Source organism: Cottoperca gobio, chromosome 4 (assembly GCF_900634415.1).
Source record: "Cottoperca gobio chromosome 4, fCotGob3.1, whole genome shotgun sequence".
Classification (NCBI taxonomy): domain Eukaryota; kingdom Metazoa; phylum Chordata; class Actinopteri; order Perciformes; family Bovichtidae; genus Cottoperca; species Cottoperca gobio.
In genome coordinates, this window is record NC_041358.1 from 7,964,321 (window position 1) to 7,991,064 (window position 26,744).

The 26,744-nt window shown below is 39.3% G+C and overlaps 1 protein-coding gene and 1 long non-coding RNA gene across 3 annotated transcripts; one reads left to right on the top strand and one right to left on the bottom strand.

Annotated features, from left to right (window-relative positions):
- The first annotated feature begins 5,755 nt into the window (after nt 1-5,755).
- rhpn1 (rhophilin, Rho GTPase binding protein 1) lies at nt 5,756-26,072 on the top strand. 2 transcript variants are annotated; one of them, XR_003832180.1, is made up of 17 exons: nt 5,756-5,939; nt 6,122-6,215; nt 8,533-8,648; nt 15,372-15,500; nt 16,554-16,629; nt 17,155-17,232; nt 17,402-17,526; nt 18,799-18,965; nt 19,252-19,439; nt 19,521-19,677; nt 19,867-19,992; nt 21,607-21,801; nt 21,883-21,959; nt 22,063-22,209; nt 23,110-23,262; nt 23,755-24,073; nt 24,671-26,072. XR_003832180.1 is itself a non-coding variant. In XM_029430303.1 (16 exons), exons 1-16 carry the CDS (start codon nt 5,920-5,922, stop codon nt 23,962-23,964), a joined length of 2,058 nt encoding a protein of 685 aa, XP_029286163.1. In that variant the 5' UTR covers nt 5,756-5,919; the 3' UTR covers nt 23,965-26,072. The 2 variants fall into 2 exon arrangements, 1 of the variants encoding a protein (XP_029286163.1); XM_029430303.1 differs by having other exon boundaries at nt 23,755-26,072.
- Nucleotides 18,095-19,823, bottom strand: LOC115007438 (uncharacterized). Its single transcript, XR_003832181.1, has 3 exons — nt 19,764-19,823; nt 19,266-19,514; nt 18,095-18,511 (listed from the first exon to the last, which is right to left on the bottom strand). It is a non-coding gene; the product is annotated as an uncharacterized LOC115007438 (long non-coding RNA).
- Nucleotides 26,073-26,744: the final 672 nt, after the last annotated feature.

The window sequence follows — 26,744 nt, forward strand, 5'->3', positions numbered from 1 at the left end:
TCACAGAACTGAGGAGAAAACCACTGATGCACAGCTTGGAAGTTTTATTACAAAACCACACAATCCATAGATGGAACTTGTGTAAAATGACCTTGAGGATGCTCAGTATGCTTTTCCTATATCCACCCCTCCCTCTACAACTTACAGACTTGGAGGTTCTTCAATGCAGTGACCAACTGCTGTGAGGATGCAGTAGACATACTAATGAGCACGGCACACGGCTCACACGTGTCATACGATATCAATGGAGAAAGGACATCTGTGTAATGAAATTCTATGGGCTCCAAAACATCTTGGGCCAGCCCTGGTGGGACGCTACTGCAGTTCTCAACAACTATTGGATATACTACTGTGAAATGTGGTGCAGATTTATATGATACCCAGAGGATGAATCCTTCTGACTTCAATAATCTGAGTTTTCCTTTTAGCGCCACCATGGGGTTAACATTTGTATTACATTTAGTATTTTAGTGAAATGTCTCAACAATTCTTGAATTTATTGCCGTGAAATTTTGGTTGATACATTAATTTCCCCCTCAGGAAGAATTATCATCACTTTGGTTTTTCCTTTTCATTGAGCGCCATCATCAGGTCAACAAAAAGTTGAACTGTGGAGGACTTCACGGTGCAAGAGACTCACAGAATGGCGTTCAGACAGGTGAGTAGCCTACAACAACACAATTAGTTGCCTAGAAACGTAGCCTTGTGTGTGTAGCACTACATGTGTGTGTAGCACTACATGCGTGTGTAGCACTACATGCGTGCGTGTGTAGCACTACATGCGTGTGTAGCACTACATGCGTGTGTAGCACTACATGCGTGCGTGTGTAGCACTACATGCGTGTGTAGCACTACATGCGTGTGTAGCACTACATGCGTGTGTAGCACTACATGCGTGTGTAGCACTACATGTGCAGAAACTGCGCATGCTCTCTTTTTTCTGTAATATATGTGTTTGCGTCTGTAGCCGCTGTGGAGTTTATATTGGCTTTAAATATCTGTTGTTGCTTTGGTGATGTTTTATTGTGCTGATAAATAAAGATTTAATAATGCTTGTTTCAACTGCCGCAGTGTCCAGAGCACGACCGAGGAAGGTGACTGATAATCAGTTGTATGCACAGCCTTCAAAGTGTATAAAAGGAAATCATTTTGGTTTGGACATCATTTAAGAGCTCTGTGGTGTTGTTGTTTCACCAGTGGTGGATTCAAATCTTTTCCTTAAGTAAAAATAGCATTACAGTGTAAAAACCCTCTGTTACAAGTAAAAGTCCTGTGTTACATTAATAGACGCAGTAACGTGTTCAGCACTTTATTGTTGCTGCTGGTATAGGTGGAGCTCATTTTAAGTTAATTGTATACTAATTATATATTGTATTATACATCTGAATTTGCAGTATAACTCAGGTTATCAAATAAATGGAGTAAAAATGACTATATTTATCTCTGAATTGTAGTGAAGTAGAAGTATAAAGTAGCAGACAATGAAATGTGTTTAGTTTTTACTAAAGCACGATACTCGAGTAAATATACTTTGTTACTTTCCTTTGTATGGCAGTGAATGCTGGACCATGAAGCCCACCCTGCAGAAATCCCTAGATAGTTGCTGCACGAGTATGTTGCGTGTGGTACTTGGCATCAACAAGGATGAGCATGTCACCAACACGCACTTGTATGGGGGGGCGCTAAGGGTGGGCGAGAAAACAGCGGTCAGGAGAATGAGGCTGGCAGGTCACTGCCAGAGACACCAAGAGCTAGGATGACTGAACGCACCGATGGAGGGCCCGTCTGAGGACGACCTAGTAGTAGTACTAGTGTATATGCTCACATGTTAATGAACTGTATATTGTAGCCTAAAGGTGGTCTGTAATGTATCACTTTTACATTATATAACTTTAGCTTCGTTTTTATCAATTTTACATTTACTTCAGTAACATTTATTTAAAGTAACAGTTATTTTACTTGAAAAAATTAACTACAAAACTATTCTGGTAATTATATCGATATCTTAAACACATGATTTATCACTTGATTTGTATTTTAAAAACACGTAGAACTGGAATAATTAAGATTAGATTGTGATAACCCTTCTTGAAAACTAACGTCTCAGCAGTGATTTCAACAGATTCATTCACCTCCACATTACCAAAACAAGCAGAATGAAAACGCCTCCAGTGAAAGGAGAATGTCTCGAAGACAAAGTATTTCATTTGTCAGCACACGCATCATAACTAACCCTTTTCGAAATTATTAATCACCTTAAAGCGTCTCTCAGTCTGAAGTAGTCCTACTTCTTCCTTCTGAGGACAAACTCCAGCGTGTTAACCACAATTCTGTTGTCACCTGTCAGCTGCCCTTTCCGTTAAAGAGGTGCATAACACAGGAGCTAATGAAAGAGCAGCAAGGATTGCCAGTGAGCCTGCCCGCCCAGGTAACCATCTGTTCCAAAAAAGCTTCCCCTCGCTCGCTCATGAGACCTCCCGTCACCTCAGTAGCTTCGTCCCAAGACTTTCCCCTTGCGTTACTGGTCCTGCTACTCACTGTAGCGTGCCTGCAGCCACCAGACAGGACTTCAGCATCCAGCAGGCTCAATGTGATCATACTTACTGTAAGCATGTATCCACTCAGTCTATTATAGCCAAGCATACTTTGTATAATGTTGCACTTTTTAAGGCAAGTTAGATATATTACACATATTTTTCTTCTATACAGTGTATCACATTTTACTGACACAGAAGTCACCAAAGTCTTGTGTAGAAATCGATATTTGAATTACCCCTGCAACTCCTTTGATCACAAGCTTATTAGCCAGCAGATGCATCCTAATACCTTGTCACAATCACCGGTGGAAGAAGTACTTACTTAGTAAATACCACGCTGTAGAAATTCAATTAGAAGTCCTGCATTCTAATCAAGTAAAAGTACAAAAGGCCCATTTTAGAATAATGTATGGTGTTTGTATTATAATTATGTGTTCATCACTTTAATGTTGCAGCTGGTAAAGGTGGAGCTCATTTTAATTGCTTCATATACTGCTGGTGAATTTGCCCTTGGGCAAGTCTCATCTTATCTTACATTATGATAATACATAATAATGTGTCAATCAGAATCTGCAAAGTACCTCAAGTTATCAACTAAATGAATTGGAGTAAAAAGTACAATATTTACCTCTGAATAGCGGCGGAGTATAAGTATAAAGTAAGAGAAAATGTAAATACTCAAGTAAAGAACAAGTACCTTTTGTACGTAAGTACAGTACTTGAGTAAATTCCAACACTGGTGATGATTTTTCTCTAACTGGTAGGTTGTTCATGTGTGTTTCAGTATTGTTTTAAAAAAACAACTTAATTATAACTGTTATCCCTAGAGAATCAAACCATTAAAACATAAGTAAAATGATTATGATCATATTATAATGCTATTGAATCATTCAAATTCTAATCTGTTCAATTATACCAACCAAGTTCACATTTTACAATTCACCATCATTTGATACAAGGAAGTTTTTGTATCAATTTTGTATTTTGTCTTACAAGACAATTTGTTCAACAGTTTTGGGAATCAAATGTATTTCAATATCAATCTCATGTCTGTGTGTTAAGTACAGCTAGCATGAAGATGTGGTTAGCCTAGCTTAGTATGAAGATAAAAATGATTAACAAATGATCCAGAAGATATTTTTTCTAATCCTTTATAGCTGCATAACATGTTCATTGTTGTCACTTGACTTTGAGGAGCGTTTACACAAAGAGACATTTTTCACTGTGACAGCAGGTCCTCCTCATTGTTTGTACTGAAAGAGAGCGAAAGCACACTCCATTATTGATTGTCTGGAAATGTCACACAGGCTTGTATACTGTGGGCCAATGTGTTAATGCGAGCAGCAAAAAGTTAGATTCTACCAACTCTCTAAATTCAAATAAAGTACATCTCATAACTTTGGTTGTTATCAATTTTCATTGAGGGATAAAAAGTTTACATGAGTGAGCTCCATCACAGTAGTTGGTGTGAACGTGAAGCTTTTTAATTTATTAAATCTGGCTTTGACTTTGCTGTAGCTTCAGTCTGTGACCTCCAGAGCAAGCTGAGTATAATAATTCTGGTGTGGGCAATGTGTTGTTCAGTTCAAGAGGACGAGGCAAAAACACGAGTTAAGATATCTTTATGTGTGCTGCCGTTTAGTAGATGATCATTTCTCAACAAGCCCTCATAAATGAGTAATTTACTTTGTGTCTCAAACCTAATAACGTTCCAAACCTTTCCCCATCTTTCGTAGGAATTGTTGAATTTCAAATATGTTATATAGTGTGTATCAACAGTTATAACTGTGTTTAGACATACCATAGAGACACAATGTGATATTTACAGATATATATTGGATTTATGTATTGAAAGGGTAAAGGTGCCCCCGAGTGGCCAAACAACAGAATACCTGCAGAGAGCAACTTGATGTTCAAAAACAAATGTGTAATATACACAAAAGCGATGTGAATTAGTTTAATTTACTATTAAGTGCTTTCATTCAGGTTATTGATTTTGGAAATGTCAGAAGTTGTCTGCAGCTATTACTGTACTTGAGTAGCAGTTTTGAGTTTAGTAGTATTTAGTTTTTCCATTTCACTTCCCATTCACAACATTTTAGAAGCAAATATTGTACTTAAATATTGTACTCCACTCCATTTATCTGACATCTATTGTTACGTACTTTGCAGATAAAGTGTTTACATTTCCTAGAAAACATGATCACTTTACATTATTCTATAGATACAAATGCCCAATGTTATACAAAATGCTTAAAAATAACCACTTACAGCACTAAAAGCTGCTTTCTTGCTAATAATAACAATCCATTGTTAGGCCTATGATAATGGCTCTGAACCTGTTTATCTAATCAGTTTTTCCTTTTTGATAAAGTAATGCTTTAATACTAAAAAAGAATACTTACATTGTGTTATTTGTATTTTTACTTAGGTAAAACATCATGTATATGACCATGTTAGACCAGAAGAAGAAGAATATAAGATATTGACATTTTCACAATGAAAAGTTTCTCTCTTTATTCTCAGTTGGTAATCCTTGTAGGTTATTACATTGGTAGGAAATCAACAATCAAAATGTTAACTTATTTCTTCTCAAAACATTATAAGCATGTAATTGATGCATATAGACATACCTAGAGAGATTTTGCTTTCGTGGGAATGAGGGTAGTACAAAAAGTAGTGGTATCTCTCTGCTTTTTAAAGGGAGTACTGAGCAATACTTGCAGTTTGTGAAGTGTCACATCAGCTTTCCGCAGTGGGAGAGAGTTTCCCTTGTTATCAGTGGACTGGATCAACACCGTGACTCTTCCTTTGTATGGGGGAACGAAAAATGTGTTTGTGAGGGAACTCAAAAGTTAGGGTTAAAAATAGAGTAAAAATCCCCAACAAAATTGAATAAAAATGGAGTTATAATCATTTATATTCATGTTTTCAGTCCCACGGAGGAGGAGGAGGAGCTTCTACTATCTTTTCGGAGCCCACACACAAGCCACAGCCCTGACGTTGCCGTGGCAACGGCCATCGGAGTAGGGGGGACGCCTGAAGCGTCTTGTGATTGGTCAGATCAGGCTGTTGTTCAGCCCAAATCCGCCTTTTGATTGGTCATATCTACTGTCACTCTTACATGATGCAACGTGATTGGCTAACTTCTTTATTCGACGCCTCTGTGAATAAGTTCTTGCAGCTGCACACAGTCAGAAAAAAGCGAGCGGAGGAGGTGCTAGCATAATATAATGAGTTGAAGCTGTGTTGTTTTGAGGGCAAAAAAGTTGTTTATTTCTTTCTACTGTTTGCTGTCCATTGCAGCTCTGTGTTTACTTGGAACTATACAAAGTTGGGAGAAATGTAGGGACTTTTTTGACGACTTTGTCGTTGCCTCACGATGGAGGAACCTGCGACAAGGCAAGTGGTAAAAACCGTAACTCGTTAGCTAACTTAACATACCGTTTTTAGTTGATTAATATTGGTGTTAAAGCTGTGTATTCAATTGTCTTTAAAGATTATTGTATAAAATATAAGGCATGGCAAGTATGTTTAAATAGTGACACTTTAGAGTGAATACATGTTGACATTATCCTCCATAGAGAGTTGGAGATGTCCCTGTCAGACGGTACCTCGGACGACGATATGCCCTTAACGTTACCCACAGAGGGCAGCCACAGCGGGAGCATCCGAAAGGTGAGACACCTGAACACACACACACACACACACACACACACACACACATACACATACACATACACTCACACACTCACACACACACACACACACACACACACACACACACACACACACACACACACACACACACACACACGGGTATGTGGTAATACTCATAAGGAAAGGGTCTGATAGGGGTCTGGAGATCCCCCATAGGAGGCTCCATAAAATCAACAGTAAGGTAACTGCAGACTCTGGAAATTATATACAAAAATAACTTCTGTTACCATGATGTTGCCCCTCAATCTTTTGTTAACTTCATAGAAGATGATTAGGTTAAATTAAATCAAGAAAACAATCTTTCACGTGAGGATCATTAAGCAATACTTGGGGTCTGTAACATAAACATAAAGAAAATAATGATAAATAATGATTTTATTAAAAAATAGCAAATTAGCAGCAATAATAATAAAAGTATACCAGTCTTAAAAATGTAATACAATAAAATTGTTTTTGAAAAGACACATGACAGCTGAAATGTAAAATTCTATTTTATAATGATTTGAGCACCAGACATATAATTTCAATCACCTCCTGTATGAAGCTGCAAACACTGCAGATGAGGAGATCTCAAAACTTAAGCAGATAAAACTTAAACTATCTCCGACTAAATACCACTAGAAGAAAGGGAAAACATGTATTTGGTTATTTCTGGGACCTGACGCTTTAATTATCTTAAGATAGTTTAAAGTGTGTTTGACACGTGTAACCTGTTTTGCTCCTGCATTTGTACGTACACTGATATCTGGTAATATGTATACCCCCTGAATTGAACCATGGATGGAGAGAATAAATTATTACAGACTTGGTGCCCTTAAGCAAAGCACTTCCCCTTAGCTGCTTGAGTGTAGAACTAAATCGATTAGTCGACTAATTGATTACTTAATCGACAGAAAAATAATCGCCAACTAGAGATTTCCTGCTCTTCTCTGTTTTAAATCTTATTAAACTGAACATGTTTGGACGAACAAAGCAAGACATTTAAACCGGGATGGACATTTATTTTCATTTTCAGACATTATATAAACCAAACAATTAATAGATTAATCAAGAAAATAATTGGCAGATTAATTGATAATGAAATTGTTAGTAGTCCTACTTCAGTGGGTAGTACACTGTGGTTGGAGCAGCATTTTCTAAGTTTTCATGTTTGTATCTATGTTGCTGAAAAACAACGTGTTGAGAGAAAGTCACCTGGACTTTCGAAGGTCTTTTGACGAGAGTTTAGACTTTATCTGCACGGATGTCGAGCAGCCTCCATCCTCCTGCCCTCCTGATGGTTGAGCAGAGGTGGGATCTTGGCCAGAATCCTAATCCACACAGGCACTCTAAGGATTACTTGACGCATGCATGCTAAACAAACATCTTAACTGGGTGAGAGGGAACGAGAGAGATAAAGGGGGGAAAGAGTTTGAGACAATGAGAAACGTCTGTATATTGTACTGTGTTGGCTGCGAGAGCGATAGAGATTGTGATGTAAGGAGCCACAAGAATAAGAAAGTATTCAGTATGTTTACAGTACAGCTGCTCCATCTGTCATATTATTGTACATCTGTTTACCTTTTGAAGTGTGAAACAGTGGTGCATTGTATGATAGATTGCTATTATAGTGGGCAAAATGTCATTGAAGCAATATTTAAGAAGCCTTTAAATCTTCACACAGAGACACAGCTTTGGCTTCTTTTTTGTGTCATTTAATTTGCATGTATATATTTTTTTAAATTTGAGTTTTTTTGTCATGAATGCTTTCACACAGAATGTGAATATTGTGCGGTGGAAAAACAACAAAGGTTGAATCTAATGAACTTTCACACCATGAGTAAAGGCATAAACCAAACATGTTGTGCTTAAGGGGTAGAGTTGCGGCTATATTTATAAGGGATTATAAAAGAACATGGAGACTCCATAGTCCGACCTAAGACGGCACACTTTCTTCTTCCTTTGAGCTTTGACTTTGGCAGCGCATACCAGGTTAATTCGTTCCGTACGATATATTTTGCATTTTCGTGTTGTTTGACACGCCGAACACGCCAGACATAGGCAGAAACATGCTGGCGTATATGAAAATTAGCTCAAAATGTGTCAGAGTCCAAATACGTCCAACTTTTCCACAGCGGTGTTGTAGCTGACTTATACATAACGAACACATAACAAATTATTATACGTATGTCAAATATTAATAGCTTATCACTTACCTATTTAAAACGTATCAGAGCCTCTAAAATACATCACTTCCTCTGACTTCTTCTATTTATTTTTTAAATTTTCTCTGCAGGGCTGTGATCCCTTCGCCCAGACTCAGCGCAGTAAACTGCAGCACCGGCGGTCTCGCATCAACCAGCAGATCAACAAGGAGATGCGCATGAGAGCCGGAGCAGAGAACCTGTTCAGGTGAGGTGCTGGGACGGGTCAGACGGCTCTTTTTGTCTCCAATATCAAAGTTAGTTTCATTTTCGTGTCATCTCTTTAAGGGATGTTCCCTGCATGGAACATTTTGAAGATAGTCACGTCACTGTCAGGCAATGTCACCTGAATAATTAAATAAGTGAAATTTATGTTGAAAATAAGTGAACATTTGCGATGGTAATGGCATATACCTGTTGAAATTGGATTTCAAGACACAATACAAGGATAACAAATTGTATGTTGTTTTGCGAGGGCTTTGCCTGCTTTATTAAGGCCCTGTCACACATATCCGTATGACAGAAACATACGAAATATCTGCAATAGGTTGATATAAATTAATGGTAAGTTGTGATTGTTCGAAGGACGCAGACGATACGGCGAACATGGCAGACATACGGCCCTGTCACACAGTTCCGTATGGCAGAAACATGCCGGCTTATATGAAAAGTAGCTCAAAATGTGTCCAAATACGTCCAACTTTTCCACAGCGGCAGTTGTAGCTGACGTATACATAACGAATATATAACAAATTATTATACGTATGTCAAACATTGATAGCGTATCACTTACTTATTTAAAACGTATCAGAGCGTCTGGCCAACGGAGCTGGAACAGTGCCATCTGGTTCACGTCATGCTGATGCTTGGAGAACGGCTAACATGCTGAACGCTAGCTGTACTGTAGAAACACGTTTAATAAGTTACTCCGTCGTCAGGCATAATGTTAACATAGGGTAGGAATAGGGTATCCACTCGTTATCAATACATTGGCTGTAGGATTCACCGTCAGCCGACGTAGCCTATATCTAACGTTCCTCTAACGTAGTCACGTAGGTATTTACGTACTATATTTATGTAGGTAAGTATTCACTACATATTCCGTATTCACGTATGTCTAACGTCACGTCTTCATATCTTATGAAGAACACGTCAGGGTACGTCCGGTAATTTTGAACATGCTCAAAACATCAGCGTTCAACAACGCACCCCAGCGTAACACAGTGAGCTCTTAACGAATACTACTTACACCTTACCTTATATCAACGTACACCAGCGTATTGCCGATATTTTGCATACGCCATATTGTTGTGTACGTTATGCATTCGTTGGGCATTCGTCTGATATATTTTGTATAAGTAAGTGATGCGCTATCAATAGGTTAGACATGCGTATCTGTATATGTTCACTTTTCCGATCCGATGAAAAGTTGGACGTATTTGGACTCTGACAAATTTTCGTATGCACCGGCATACGTTTCTGTCATACGGATATGTGTGACAGGGCCTTTAGATGTTTCAAATGTAGTCAAGTGGACCTATTGTTCATGGCATTTATTTTATGTATTTGAAAGGGCAAACTTCCTCTGTAAGATGTGATAATAAATGCTATTGTGGTCTCCTCTGTGTCGGTGGCTCTTTGTTAGCTTGTTGGCTCTGTCACATTTGTGGTGGTGTCCTGTGATGGGAAAAGGTCAGAGATCACTTGCCTCCAAAAAACACACACACACACACACACACACCAGCGTCACCCAGTTTTATGGCTCTGTTTGTGTCCACTGTGGGTGAACATGCATATTTATGACTTCTCTCACCATGTTGTATATGTCCGTGTCTCCGCTTCCTTTTTCTTCTACTAATATGTTTTTGAACGATAATTGAACGCCGCATACATTTCAGCATGAACACTGACAAGGCTTATAACCCAACTGAACTGTGCCGGCTTTGTGTTTTGAAGCAGTTATCTGTCATTCACACGGCACACAAGAGTCTTATTGGTGAAGAAATGTGGGAAATGAAAAAAGAAACGGTGGCTTAACATCAAAGTATTCATTCTGAGAACATTAGCGTCATCTTTATCCCCTCCAGCTTCTGGCCATGTCTCGTGCTTTTGCTTTCTCCCTCTGACTGTTTCTCAGGCTCTGTGTGTTTGTTATCCACTTGAAGTTAGATCACTACAGAGGCTGAGTGTATACATGTAATATATGTGCATACATTTGGTCTACACTTTTGTTGCGGTAGGTTTTAGAACATTTACAGCATGAATAGTCCACTGTGCAGAATTCTCCAAAAGCACGCTCCTTTTACTCATAACGATTCAACTGGAGGAGGAGGAGGAGGAGGAGGAGGAGGAGGAGGAGGAGCCACTTAATTAAAGCAAGGAGCTTCTTTCATCCTCCTTCGTGGTGCAGTGTCAGAATCTACTAAGATCATCACAGAAAACAACAGTGTCTTTAATTAAAAGACAACTAAAGGCACCCCTCATTATTATCCAAGGACTTGTTTGGCTACAACTAATTAATAAAGTTTTTTTCAGGGATCAATGGATGATAGATGGCACGGCTTGTACTTAAAATTACACGAGAAGTGAAAGATTCCTTTCATACATTTCCAGATTTCAAGGTGTCAGTTCTTTGCCTGACTATCATGCTCAAAAAATCCAAAGATATTAAGCGAACACGTATATTAGAGCTGAAATGATTAGTGGATTCATTGATCAGTTGATAAATAGCAAATTAATTGAAAACTTAATTAGGTAATCTGACACCCAAACATGACCTTGTTCTAGCTGTTTGAATGTGATGATTTACCACTTTTCTTTGTCTTACTTGATAGTGAACGGAGTATATTTGGGTTTTGACACTTTTCCTTTTATGTAATATAAATGACAATGTGAAAGAAATACAGGAAGAATCACCAAAAACATTGTAGGTTACATTTTAAAGCTAAATTCCTCAATCTGCTGACCTTTGAGAGCAACATTAAGACGCTTTATAAACAATGTTGTGCTCTAGTAAACAATTATCATAAACACATTGGTTGTAAAGATATGAATGGTGATGAGATGGCAAAAAAAGTCACATGGTAAATGAGACGGTCTGAGTGTTTCAAGACGGGTGGGTGTGTTGCTGACATTCTTCATTATGAAACTGTGTCTGTCCTACATAGACTGGCAGGTTATTAATGGTAAACACTGGATTAGCCATGGAAAATGAGAACCATGAGAGTTTTACTTAAGCAGCGTAAAAGTTGTAGCATCACGTGTTGGAGTTATTTGCTGACATCGCACATCCTTGCGAACATGCGATGTTGATGCTGAAACGATATATCGTGCAGCCCTAATGTGAAGTAATTATCTTGGACTGTGGAGAAACTGGTAAAAATGCCAATCACAATTTATGACATTTTCCAGATGAAGCAATTAATCGAGAATATAATCAAATTAAATGAATGTTTAGTTGCGGCCCTATATGATACAAAGAAAAGCAGTAAATCGTCACATTTCATGTCTTGCATTTTTTGTTTGATAAATGACTTAAATGATTAATCAATTATCAAAATGTTGAATTGCTTTTCAATTGTTTTGTATCGGCACTAACGGGCAGTTTGGAGTAACTTTTTAACAGGTAGTGATTTTCCTTTTCTTTCTCCCCAACTCCATTTTTGACTGGATTTAGGCTGTTATTCTAAAAGGTGATGACTCAGTTTAGGGGAAATAAAACAAACCCTCCTGCCCTTTCTATTGGGACGACGGGTCACAGAGACAAAGAGGACCCCCCCACACAGCCTACCGGCCTGTAATCAGCCGGCTTTGTGTCCGCCTCCTGTCCTGTTCTCATGCAGAGATTCCCAACGGAGCCCCGGCAAGCTCATCCCCCACTTATTTGTCTGGCACTGTCAGACCTTTTTTCTTTCTGTCCTCCCCCTTTCCGGTCAACTGGAATAGTCAACACTCACACACACACACACACACACACACACACACACACACACACACACACACACACACACACACACACACACACACGTCTCTCTTTCTCTCACTCTGAAACTGTTGTGGAACTGGGCCGTGGTTTGAGTGCTGGTGGGTGGGAGGGGAGGGGGAGGGGGGTGGGGGGGATTGCTAATTACAGATGAGCGAGGGGTTGTAACTCATCAGGGTTTGTGATTGGCTGATGAAGATGTCATGTTGGGAATTCAGCTGACGGACAGTAACTAGTTTAGTCCTGGTCTTCTTTTCAGCTATGACAAAAATATCATAAGTTACTTTCAGTTGTTCACACACTCAGAGTAAGACAGTTATGCTTTCCTTTTTTAAAAGCTGCAGTATGTTGTGCGTGCGAGTGGGTGTGTGTAAAGGGGATATTTGGCAGCCCAGTTAAAGCTGACTAATTAGATTGTCCTTGGCTTGATCCTAGTTATAGGCATGTGTGCGTGTGTGTGCGTGTGTGTGTGTGGTCTAACTGGAAGACAGATTAACATTATTTACAGGATCGTGAGTAAAGAATCGCAACTTTCAGTTTCTCTACAAGTCGCTGGCTATTTTTACCTCCCTGTCCATTGTTGAATCATGTATGCTCCGATGAAGGCGTGTTAGACCGAAAGCTTGAACTAAAGTGAAACGCTGCACAGATCTTAGTGTGCGGATATCCCTCTTATCAGTTTATCCCAAAGAATCCAAATACTGCTTTTGGAACATCTGCCTCATAAAGAAGAGAAGAGAACTTACCGGGGGAAATGGTTGTGCAGCAGGGAGTTGCATTACAAAGTAGGAAAGTGTGCAAATATAAAACATCAATAAAAGGTGCACGTATAAGAATATAAATAAGCAGATATGCAAAATAATTTAGGGAGAATAGAGTCTCTGTGTGCGTCCTGCCATCAAGGGAGTGATGACACAAATGTAAAGGAACAGTTTGATTATATGTTATTTACTCACCATCATGTCAGTAGAGACACAAGTGACCTTTGAGTGAACAGCAGGTCTGACGATGCACATATTCAAAAACTAAGAAAATACAAAGAGAATAGAATTGACAGTTTGTAGTTTACGTGTATTATTAATCTATGATCCAAAACATAACCACACCTTTCCAATTCTTTCAATTTGTCATAGCTAGCCTTTGGCTTTGACAGCTTATGTGTTTATTTCCTCCCCATATCTTCCACATGATGATGCATGTACAGTACTTCAGCACAGAGACTATTTAATCTTTCATTTTACCAGATAGGGTGGGTGAGTTCACACCTGCAGTTCGTCATGTGGACCTACGTGGAAAAATCTAATTCCAGTGACTGGCAGATTTTATGCAGCACTGTACTGCTTCTTATGTTTAGCATATTTTTATGTTATTTGGTGCGACAAAGTGCTCATGAAGATATAACTGATTTTAAGCATTAGCCTGTTAGTATTATTAGACTGAATCCCATGTGCTTGTGTGTGTGTGTGTATAATGTGTGCATATACATATATATATATATATATATATATATATATATATATATATATATATATATATATATATATATATATATATATATATATATGTATATGTATATGTGTGTGTGTATTAATCAGGGAAAATACCGGCGCTGACGTGCATATGTATTGCACATGATTATACAGATCAATTATAACACTTAGTGAACAGATTTCACGATCAGCTGATGGATTTATTAGTAGCTTTTTAAATCGTGCTAAAAACACCTTTTCAGGCGTTCACAGTTTGGCTACTTGGTCCTCACCGGGGCTCGATTAACAGCTTTTCACCGCAGCCCAAATGAATCGCACTAACTGGACAAACGGACCTGAGTTTGCTTCAATCAAACAGGTTGGGTTTGAAAGTCAACACAACACACAACTCTGTCTTAGTTGTGTTATCATTGAGCCAGTGGAATTTAATGATTGCGTAATTGGGGGAGTGGTTTCCTTGGCATTTGTATATTATCAGTTACCATGGCAACCCAGTGATGGCTCAGACTTCCAGGAACATTGTGTGTTGTTGACCTCAGACCCCCCCCCCCCCCCCCCCCCAGCAGGGTGAGGTGGCTTTACTTGGCATTAAGACCTTCTCCATGTGATTGGAGGAGCGACGAGTCTTGAAGTGAATGAGCAGATGGTGATGGAGGAGAGCGTGGAGAGATGAGATGGTTGCATAAATTAAAGGGCACTGTTCATTGTGTTTACGCCTATGAATGCAGATTTACACCTGCAGCTCAGTTTTTCAAGGTGGATTGTGTTATTTGTGATGCTAAGCTATTTGATAAAGACACACAGTAACATAATGTCCCCTGACATGTAGTACTGTGACAGCCAGGTGATAATGTGTGTTTACCTTGCATGGCGATGTTAGGCTCAAACACTTTTACAGAATATTTTGTGTGTGTTTTTTTTAATATTCAGAGCTCAGATGTGGTTTTCATCCTCAAATGAGAGAGATCAGTAACATACACATGAAGAAGAAAGGAGATGCACAGCTGGTTATTCTGTTACAGTATACTTTATAAAGCATCAAAACTAAAAATAGTTTAATTGATACATTAGGTAGCTAAATAATGTTCATCATATATAATGTGTTTAAGCTTAAGGGCTGAAACTACCTATTTATGTTATAATACATTGGTCTGTCATTAAATCATTTAGTCTATAAAATGCCCATCACAACTTCCCACAGCAAAAGTCGACTCCCTCAAACGTCTGTTTTGGGTCCAAAATCTAAAAATATTGAATGTCTAATGATTTAAGAAGATAATCTTCAGGTTCTGCAAATAGCTCGGTTATGATAAATTGCCTAATTTAATTTAGATGTTTAAATTGTTGACTTGGAGTCAAAATAACTCTACTTTTCTCACATCGGAAATGCAAGTCTGTTACAGTCGTGTCTATGTTTGAGTTACTGAAGGATGAGATCTGATGTGTGTAACTTCTGCAGGGCAACAACCAACAACAAGGTGAAGGAGACGGTGGCTCTGGAGCTCAGCTTCGTCAACTCCAACCTGCAGCTGCTCAAAGAGGAGCTGGAGGAGCTCAACAGCAACATGGAGGTCTACCAGACAGACAGGTAGAGACACACACACACACACACACACACACACACACACACACACACACACACAAAACATGGCCCATTTAAAAACCATGGCCCATTTATTATTTGTCTCATGGATTCCAGGTCACTGTCATTAGTCTTTAGAATTATGATTGGAGAAAACAAGCATGCACAAGCACGTCTTTGTGGGGACCACATTTTGTTGTTGGCCTGGAGTGTGAGGATATTTCGTCTGGTTCTCAATTCTTCAAAGGACAGTTTGCACGTTAAGATTTAGTTGAAGTTCAAATTAGGTTCTGTCAGATTTACTCAACGTGCTTTGCCTGGGGGCCATCCAGCCATCAGGACAACCTGGCTTAGAACAAGTGGCAGGGGAGGGGGAATTCTTTTAATAGACAAACTCTAGTAGTCTATTTTTATTTATTTAGTTTATTATTATTATTATTTAGTTTAGTTTTAGTTTTAGTTTATTTATTTATTTTTTGCTCCATATTTACTTATTTAAGTACAAAAAAGTCACATTGAGCAGATGGGCCACCCAGCACCCACTCTGACCTGCGGGATGTAAATTGAGTATCACTGGACTACAGATTTGTGTGAATGAAGATTCTCCTCACAAGTATAGAGTATAGTATAGTATTGTGTGTGTGTGTGTGTGTGTGTGTGTGTGTGTGTGTGTGTGTGTGTGTGTGTGTGTGTGTGTGTGTGTGTGTGTGTGTGTGTGTGTGTGTGTGTGTGTGTGTGTGTGCGCCAGGAGATTCTTCCCTCTGTAGCCGGGGGTCATGGGAAGGATAAATCCCCTGATGTCATTAATGGCCCCATGGCGTGTGTGCGTGTTGTGGTTCATTGTGAAGGGGAGGGGGTAACTGTGGGGGTGTAAGGGTTAATACTTGGCTTTAGCTTTGCTTATTAGCAGGATGAAGCACTGAGCAGTGAGCCTGCTGGGTTTGAAGACTAACAGATGGCAGTCCTGACTTGACCGTTGTTCTATCCTGCTCTGTGCGTTTACATGTTGGTGTTTTACATAGTGTAACACACACACGCTGTAATTGTTTCTTTTCACAGTGAGGCTATCAACGTTCCCATGATCCCACTCGGATTAAAAGAAACCAAAGAGGTTGATTTCACAGTTTCTATCCAGGTGAAGATGACATCTCAGATTTCAACCCGCTTGATTTATCTCAATTATCAAATTTCCTTTTATTTGAGAGAAAAAAAATTCTGAATTAAATGGTGAAGGTTGTATTTAAAATATTACAACAAAGAGGAGGAACATTGTTAACCTCTTTTTACAAGCAGTGTTTCAGCTTTGACACTAAACTGTAAACAACATGCATCAAGCGGCCTGCATTATTTATTGTGACAAATACCCAATTAACATCCTTATGGGAAACATTCTGGGAAGAAGTTGCAATTCATTACACATTAGGCCTATAAGCATTACTTTTTAATGTGTCAAAGCTTGATTTAAAAGTCACAAACATGTTGTTTAAACAAATGTCAAAACTCTACAATGGACACTTCCACTGATTTCTAGTGAAATCTTTTATTTGTTGAAAGGCTACTGAGGGGCAGTAAAAGCTCAGTCAAGTCTTCTGGAATTTGTTTAAATTTGAGAGAATACCTCGGCTGTGAAACTGATGTGACCGTCTGTCTCCCCTCAAAGGACTTCATCTGTGAGCACTACGGAGAGGACAGCTCTCTCTACGACAAGGAGATCAAAGAGCTTATGGAGCTCAGACAGGTTATTAAATGCTCTAAACAACTTCATACAAAACAAACTTGATTTAGTATTAAATCTGTTTTTCATCAAGGAGATCTTTTTTTTACTTTAAAATATCTTGAAAGGTCTGAAATGTACAAATTAGTTTTCTCCTTGAAGTTCTGTTTTCATGTGATGTTGTTTTGGCCAGGCCATGCGTACACCCAGTCGTAACCAGGCCGGTCTGGAGCTCCTGATAGAGTACTACAACCAGCTGTACTACCTGGACCAGCGCTTCTTTCCTTTGCACAAGAACCTGGGCGTGCACTTCCACTGGTAAGCCACCAGCACTTTCTAATGTACAAAAGTCTCAAGGTTATTGAATCCTTTCAAGACAAAAATCGGCCAAAACAAAAGTCAACTGTGTGCGGCTGAGCAACTTGCGTTCTTAAGAGACAGATAACTTAAATATTATTTTAATGAAAAGAAAAAAAAACAAAACTGACAATATACTCGACTGAGTATGTGTGACTGAAAACACACCATCCAAAACAGTCCAATCTGAAGCAACAGGCTCAGTTAAAGTCATTGTTAAGGAAGCCGTTACATTGTCATTACCAAATCCAAATATAGTGCCTCATAAAAAAGTAAGAAATAAAATGTCTTTAACTTATGCCATAAAATAGTATTCCCTACAATTGTCATTAAAACAGTCATAGTTTAGTATTTCATAAAGTAATACAGTCAAGTTATTAAAATACCCTAGGTAATCTAATTAATGAATTAATTACTTAAAATTAATCGCATATATACCAATATTTGCCATGAGAAGGATTTAAAAATATTAAAATAGATTTTGGTAGATGAGTGAGTGAATGAATGAATAGACAATATAAACTTTAATGGTCAACATCTATTTTATTTCCCATACACTGAGAAGTAAGAATACTTTTTTTTACTGTTCATATATAAAATAATGGCCGTAACAATCAAACATATGACAATAGGCTAACCTTTTCCCGTTGACCTTAGTATTATTGCTTCAAAATATTGTATGAGAAAATCATTTAGGCAATACAGATCCAACAGTTTAACATAGTGCAATTTTAATGAGTGAGAAAAGTAATGGAGGGTGGCAGAAGAAGGTGGCCACATGTTTGGGAGGCAGGGCAGGCAGCTGTAGATGGGCCCCTGCATCACCACCAGCACTCTGCTTCATAGAGGCTCACAGGCCTGTTCGACCCCACTGTGTCATCTGAGTGTGAAGCCAACAGCAGGAAGCTCCTTTTCTTTTTTCCTGTTTGAGGGCTCTGGAGTAGCTCTGCTGGGTTCATAAAACATGTCATAGAATAAAAATGCAATAAGAAAAAGTGTCATAAAAAAGTTAAGTAAAATTAATATATATATATGTCTTAAAAGTCAAGCCACTGTCGTGTACACTACATGCCATAAATATGTCATAAATAAAGTTATAGTGACTAATAAACGTAATTTGTTATGTCATAAAACAGTCATAGAACAGCCATAAAAAAAAAAATGAATTCCTACAAATTAATACAGGATACATTATAAAAAAAAACCCAGAATACATTATGCTCTGTCTCTTAGGTACGATTCTCTGACAGGCGTGCCGTCGTGCCAGCGTACTTTGGCGTTTGAAAAAGGAAGTGTGCTGTTCAACATCGGTGCCCTGTACACACAGATCGGAGCACGGCAGGACCGCTCTGCAACAGCTGGCATAGACCGAGCTGTAGATGCCTTTCAGAGAGCTGCAGGTGGTGAAACAGCTCATGCTCACTGGAAAACTTGCCATTTCCCTTAAATGGGACTCCAGTTAGGATGTCCAAGCATAAAATAAACATTATACTATTATTCTTTTTTTCTTTAGGGCAGCTATTTGATTTCCTCATTATTTAATCGATTCATTAGTTTATTCAATTAAATGATTTATTCTATTCCATGTAAAACTAGAACAAGATTATAGTATATTATAAAAGCCCAGAACATCTTTGGCAAATGTGTGTGTTTATGTCCTTTTCCATGTGTGTGTGTTCGTTTTAGGTGCATTTAATTACCTCAAAGAGAATTTCTCCAACGCTCCCAGTCTGGACATGAGCGGTCCGTCGCTCTGCATGCTGGTACGTCTGATGGTTGCCCAGGTGCAGGAGTGTGTGTTTGAGCGCGTCACACTCACCACTCAGGACACTCACTTCACTTCCCAACTCCACCTGGCACAAGAGGCTGCGCGGGTGAGTTAACACGTCTCTGGCCGAGTTGTTACTGTTGACTTCCTGTGATTCTCACTCTGCACATGCTCGTGTTTCCTGTAGGTGTCAGACGTCTACTTGTTAGTGCAGCAGACCATGACGCAGCCTCTGATGAAAGACTACGTGCCGTTTTCTTGGGCGTCAATGGTTCAGGTCAAATCTGAGCACTTCCGCGCCCTCTCGCACTACTACGCCGCTGTTGCACTCTGCGATCACACGTGTAAGTCACACCCAACCACGCAGAATATTTCATTCAATATTGTGAGTCAAACTCGTTGCCTCTGCAGTGTGAATGAGACTAAGTACCTTAAGACATTGCAGGGAAGGTTTTGAAAGAGTTTCACTGACTTCACGGGTCATCCTTACGCAGAACAATTCCTTGTGTACTGTGAAATCTCTCGTTCTGTAGTGTCGGCTGAGGAGAACGAGGGGGATGAGGAAGCAGAGAAGGCTTTCCTCCAGTTCTATGTGAACGTTCCTGCAGGACCACCACTCAGCCAGGTTTTACAAGACCCTGAAAAAAGAAGAAAGCTTGGTGAGTTCATGGAATATGTTTAGATATACAGCCATCAAGGCGACATGTTCTTGGAACTTTCTTGCCACTTTGAATTTGTAAGTATTGAATTTGAGAGACAGACGGACAGAAAGTTTACAGCAGTGACAAAACGTCACCAGGTAAATTTTGTGAAAACATCAGGGAAGTAATGTACAAAGAACTTTTAATTAACATTTTCTTTTAGATTTGGTTTCCTCTGCCACTCTAGGTAAAAGTAGTATTCACGTATTTTTTAAAGAGGACATTAATTTTCTCATTTTCAGGTTCATACGTGCATTTTGGGTTTCAACTAGAACATGTCTTCATGCTTTAATGCAGGGGTGTCAAACTCATTTTAGTTCAGGGGCCACATGCAGCCCAATTTGATCTCAAGTGGGTCGGACCAGTAACATCATATCATAAGAACCTATAAATAACGAGATCTCAAAATGTTTCCCTTTGTTTTAGTACAAAAAGTACATTCTGAAAATGTTCACATTTAATGAACTATCTTTTTACAAAACATTATGAACAACCTGAAAGTGCAATTTCAACAATATTATGCCTCAGTTTATCATTTAGTTGCATTACAACTTACAGATCACAGTGTATCAGGCACAACACATTTAGTCACAGGTATCTGGAACAATATAGCATTTTACTTTATGATCAAAACAACTTGTCAAGATATAGAAATTATTTTAAAATTACATTATCATTAAATATCTCGGCTACGGGTAACAACAGACTGCTGTTTCTTCAGACCCGCTAACAATTAATTTATCTCCTCAGTTGTCCGTGAAAGCTGTTGTATGTTTCGCCATGGTGAGTCTCATAGTGACGCCAAATATTCTATTCTTTGAGCCCTGAAACCTGCTGTGAACACACCGAGCACACAGCTTTCCCACTCACCTCTGTGAATAAATAGGAAACGGTCCATTTGTCTTAGAAAACTCTTCACTCCGTGTCTCCTTTTTGATAAAGATATTTTGGGTAATGAGTCTGCGAGTGTAATGTTGACAGAACCTGCCAGCTCCAGAAGTTCTTTTACCGGCAGCTTGCAGTGTTGTGTGCGACCCCCAGTGGACACATTGAAAAATAAGTTACTTGTATTGAACATTTGCAGTCTTCGCTGTAATTTTTACACTTTGCAAAATCATCCCGCGGGCCGTATTGGACCCTCTGGCGGGCTGGTTCTGGCCCGTGGGCCGTATGTTTTACACTCCTGCTTTAATGTTCAAAAAACACATTTTTAAAACACATTTTTCTCATACCGTCTGTCTGAATATTCCTGTATTCACCCTCTGTCTGAAACGCTTCGCTTTAGCGCCTGTCTCTTTAAGCCCCCCCTTCTGAGAAAAATCCCAATCTGCTCTGATTGGCTTGCGGAAAGAAATTGCAAAGTAATTCTCAAGCCGCTCGTAGAGATACTCAAATGGGAGGCATGTGACATCGGAAGGGGAGACAAATCTGAAGCTCTTGTTTAAACCTGATGTTTTATGAGCTGGGTTGTCTTATTTCACAGTATGTGGGTTGATTGGCACTCCAGATACCCAAATGTAAACGCACAAGTACTTAAAAAGATTAAGATAATGTCTGCTTACATGTATGCAGGTAAAGCTCACCTGCGGCGTGCAGTAATCAGACATGAGGAGGCCATGCGTGTCCACAGTCTGTGTAAGATCCTGAGGAAGATGGACATCCTGCAGGACGTTCTGTCTCTCACACACAAACGCTCTTTGGACAAGTACTCGGAGCTAGACAGAGAGGACGACTTTGATGAAACAGCAGAGGCTCCAGAGATCCAGTGTAAGCATCTGTGTTTAAGTCACAATGATATGATTCTATAGTTAAATACCAGTAAGTGACAGTGGTCTGTTCTGTTGACAGCTCAAACCCACCAGAAACCAGAAATCACCCCAACCAACTTCTCTACAGTCCAAGTTACTGACATCTTCCAAAGACTGGTAAGAGAATATTCATTATAGGAACAGTCTGATATTAGGAGCCTTTAAAAACGGCATCACCTGCTGGTACCTGAGTTGAAGATGACTTTTCCCTGTGCGGCAGGGGCCTCTGTCAGTGTTTTGTGCACGGGCTCGCTGGGGTCCGGTCCGTGTGATCTGCCTGCAGAGGAGAGAGGGTGGACTGGGTCTCACGCTCAGAGGAGACTCCCCCGTCCTGGTGGCTGGAGTGGTGCCTGGAGGCTGTGCAGCGGTAAGACGGACTCCACTGACCTTTACACTGTACATTTACAGCAGAACTGCTCATCTCTTCCACATCCTGTCAAACTATGAGATGGTGAGAAGCAGTCACAAAGGTTAGATTCTCATTCGCAACAATGCAATGCATCCACGCCATCTTTCAACCATTTTTTTCCTCTTTCTTTTTGAAGGGACTAATCCATAATTTGCAGCCCAGATTTCTTCACGTCTGAGCTGTGCTGTGTTTTCTGTAAACTGCAGTGTTTTGTGCCAGCAGGAAAACTAAATAATCTTTGGTCCGTGCAGACGTACAATCCAGCTGAAAATCAGTTTAAACTGAATTTAATTAAATTTGCTCCTGGGTATTTTTTAATATTTGTTTTCTGTAAAACATATGAAGAATGAGCCTTATGTTGAATCTACCTCATATTAACCAGCATTATAACAGATTCCGCCATAGAACCCGGGATAGGCAGTTTATTTTTGGTGTCTTGAAGCATATTTTAAGTGGTCGGAGAGAGAGCTAGACTTCTGCACCTCCTCCTGGCTGTTTTCAGGCTTTAAAAAATGTTGCAAGTGACGAGAGACTTTAGCCAGGTCTTTCAGAGAAATGGCGTTCCTATTGGCTGTTCTACAAATACAGATGCACATTCAAGTCCCTTCCGTGAAAGCCTGATTCAACGCAGAATATCCTGTAGTAAAAGTTGCTATTCCAGCGATGGATCCACCACAAACTAGCATACAGCAGTTGGCCTGCATGAGTGGATGAAGAGTGGTTGCAGAATTTGCAATTGAAAATGTATCGTTCAACTCTCAACCGTGTGGAAAATGCAAAAAGGAAATAGCTCACTATTTCGTGATTAACAAATGTTGTGGATTTTCACTCTTTTCCTAATATTTGTGTGTCGCACAGGAGGCCGGACTAAGGGAAGGAGACTACATAGTAGCCGTGGACGGTGAGGACTGTAAATGGGCCAAACATGGCGAGGTGGTGCACATGCTAAAGAGCTGTAGCGACAGAGGAGTGGAGCTCAGTGTGGTCACATTACACTCACACGATACACAGGTAAGCACGTGAGCGTGTGTGTGTAGTCGGGCTGTACCGAATGTCAATGTATTACATTCAAAGCTTCTATTGAGGTTTTCGAATGAAGCTTTGAATGTCTGTTGTCATGTTTTATGTTATCACTCTAAACACAACAACATCCTCAATTTGAATAAATGAAATGAAGTGATGACGTCTTGATGGAGTGCTGAGTGAATGCAGATACAGATTTTCTTTTTTTTGTAACGACGTTATTTACTATGAATAGTATAATACTAATAATACGTGTATAGCTTGATCTTTATCAGCATCTGTGCAGAAATAGCAGCTTTTACACAGGAGGAAAAGAAAAGAAAAGCTGTGCAGTATTCGAATGTTGATTTTAGAATTCAAATGTGAACGTTATGAATGAAGCTTCAAACTATTCGGTGAAGCCTTAGTTTGGGGATGTCAGCGGCTGCTGTTTCAATGCGTGCTGCTGACCTGTGCGTGTGTGTGTGTGTGTGTGTGCAGGTGGAGAGGAAGGCCATCGCACTGTCCCACGGCAGCGATAAGGAAAACACTCGGCAACGTCTGCTGGGAGGACCCAAGGGCCAGAGCTCCGCCTCCTTGTTGAACTGGAACAGGAAGAAGAAGCGGGAAGGAGGCGGGGGCACTAAGAGACTAGGAAGCACTTTCAGTTTGTCGTTTGGAAGCATCCGAGACACTGAGGCCATGTACTGAGACATGACTGCAGGGGAACCACTCAGGGAATCTCAGCAGTGGAGCACATGGTACGATCAGGACGGCATCAGAGCCTGACAGGCAGGGGTGCTGCTGCAGAAAGCACAAGGTTAGTCCAGTAAAGTTGTTCCTGGCTTCTCTTTTGCTCCAACACAGTCCAGGAGAGTTGAACAATCCTGCCTGTGGGGAGTTTGCTGTACTCCTCTGTGCTGTGGAGTCTAAAGGTGCGTTGAGACAGAACACAAGGAACATTTTAGATGCAGGATGCTATAAAATCACGTAGGACTTGGTCTGTGTGGTTTACAGACGGCCATGCTGTTGCTCCTGCTCTGGGCTAAAACATTTTTTTAAAGTGCAGTGATTTGGCGGACAAAATATTAACTTCATTTAACTTTTTTCGGCAAACAAAGTCATTCCCAACAACTAGGGATGAATAGTAAGTCGAGGGTCAAGGATTCACACTATCTTTCAGTCTTAACGACGCTCGCGTGCTTTGTGAACATTGAGATCTGACAAGAAAACTAATATATTTTTCTGCTTTTGTTCTAACCCAGATTCAGACTAACAATCTTAATGCAGTGTTTTTGGAGATAACCCTAATCTATTGGGTTTACCAAAAACGAGTGCGCCTTTATTGACTAAGGTTAACACACACTGGTTGTCGTATGAATCAAACACAACTATTTGCTTCGATTTTTGAAAATAGGCAATTCTAAGACGACACCCCAGCAATATCGGATATAGAAAAGCAGACATTTCATCACCTCCGCTTCCTTGATCGGCACATCCCGGCTAATGTAATTGCGCAGAGGGCAAAATCTTTAGTGAAAATTAAGGAAAACATTACTGAAAGCTCCTTAACACAGAACGTATGTATTGTAACATTAATGTCACGGATGTAAAAAGAATTTAGAGGGAGAATTAAAAATCAAGTACATTATTTCTTGTGTCTCATATTATCCTTAAGTGGTCTCCGATGTTAGTGACCCGTTTCACCACTGAAGTGCTCTCAGTTCATCCACTGATGCTTTACTTTGTACTTTACTTAGAACAAAATAAATGTTTGTTGTTTTTAGTTTTGTCATTTTTAGATGATTAAAAGCACTTCAGATCAAATGTTTTGTAGCTTTTGTTATTTTTTAATGCACTGTGAATATTGAAAAGGACACATCTGTTGTTCATAATGTCGTTCTGATGATTGAACGTGAAACACTCACACGGAGAGGTTGTGTGTATTTGAAATGAAATGTGATACCGAGAGTTCCTGCAGGAAAACCACGACGTGGCGTCCAGTGTGAGTTTAGTGTCGTTAATGTTTTCAGCCGCTGTCCTCTGTTACAGTCCGCCAATATGAGGAACAATAGATGTTAGTGGAAAAAAATAGTCTATTTTAATTAACATTGTTTGAACATTTTGTAAGATTGTGATGTAACTACAGATGTGAGAATTGTAGCACATTACTGATTTGATCCAGCTAAAAAATAATGCTGTTTGTATTTTTGCCATGGCCTGTGTGTTTTTGCTTTTTTCTGTACAATGTTGTGCCATGAAGGTCCATAGTGTTCAGACACACACACACACACACACACACACACACACACCCCCCACACACACACACACACACCATTGTTCTGTTATGCATTTTGTTTTCTTGGAAAAAGTTTAGCAATTACAAAAAAAAGCAGTGTTGACAAAATAAGCCAAGATTGCAAAAAATAGTAGGATCTTTTTTTATTCTCATAATCAGGAATTTCTGATTCAAGGAAACAAGTTTGTCATGCTGTGATCAAAGTGTCTACAATGTTTCCTCTTCAGCTCTCTGTGCTCCGTCTGTATGAGTGAGTAAATGTTTGTCGAGACTGTTGTGAACAGGAATATTTCTTTCCTTCCGTCTGTGTTTCTGACTGATTATCTGATCATCCCTTATTGATTGCATTTGGGGATTTGCACAGTATTTTTTTTTCATGTATAAATACAATAAAAGTGAATGAATGACTCTGTTGTATAATGTTTGAATTTACGTAACATGTTGAGCTCACGCCGCTCTACTGAGCTTGATTCATCTTTCCTTGAAAAGTGAATCAAACAATTAAATCGAATATCAAAAAGTTGCAAATCGATTATTCTGCTAATAGTTTGAGTTTTAAACAAACTCAAACTATTATACTACTATCTCAAAATGATAGTACAATATACAGACACATGTGTATATATAGAACTAGATTATGTGTATTATTTTTCCTTCTATCAATACGACATCGGGTCTCATGCAGGAAGATACAAGAACAAATGTACAATCATTACAAACTATTAGATGTTTTTTGATTTCCCTGTAACTTCAGAACTAACTCTGGAAAATCACATGTTTACTTTGTTTAAGTTGATTTTAAACCTTGAAGTTCTTTTTACAACCGTTCTTACCACCAGCTGTCCAATTCTTTGGCATGATCCAGAGTATTTGCACACGGCACAACACCTGCTCTTAGTGTTTAGGGGCGTTACCTAAGCTAATAATAAACAATCAGCCACACATCTCCAAATTATGATCAGGTGAGATTCATCATTCAGTACATCTGGGTTAGAGCAGATGTAGACGGTTAAGAACGTTTGGTGCATCTGGAGTCAACTTCTTTTATACTTTTTTTTTTAAGATTGTCGCTGCATGAAACCCATTGTGTATGAAATAACACCATTTAGGTTGTAGTTATTTCACAATACTACTGGTTTGTTTTTGGTCACTAGCAGTAAGATGACGTTTACATTTTGAGGCCGTTGCTTTA

Excerpts from the sequence above, each read along its gene's own strand:
- rhpn1 (XM_029430303.1), top strand. The coding sequence starts at position 5,920 with ATGGAGGAACCTGCGACAAG. Across the intron at positions 19,993-21,606 it reads TGAAAAAAGAAGAAAGCTTG|GTAAAGCTCACCTGCGGCGT; the intron begins GTGAGTTCATGG and ends ACATGTATGCAG. Across the intron at positions 22,210-23,109 it reads TGCCTGGAGGCTGTGCAGCG|GAGGCCGGACTAAGGGAAGG; the intron begins GTAAGACGGACT and ends TGTGTCGCACAG.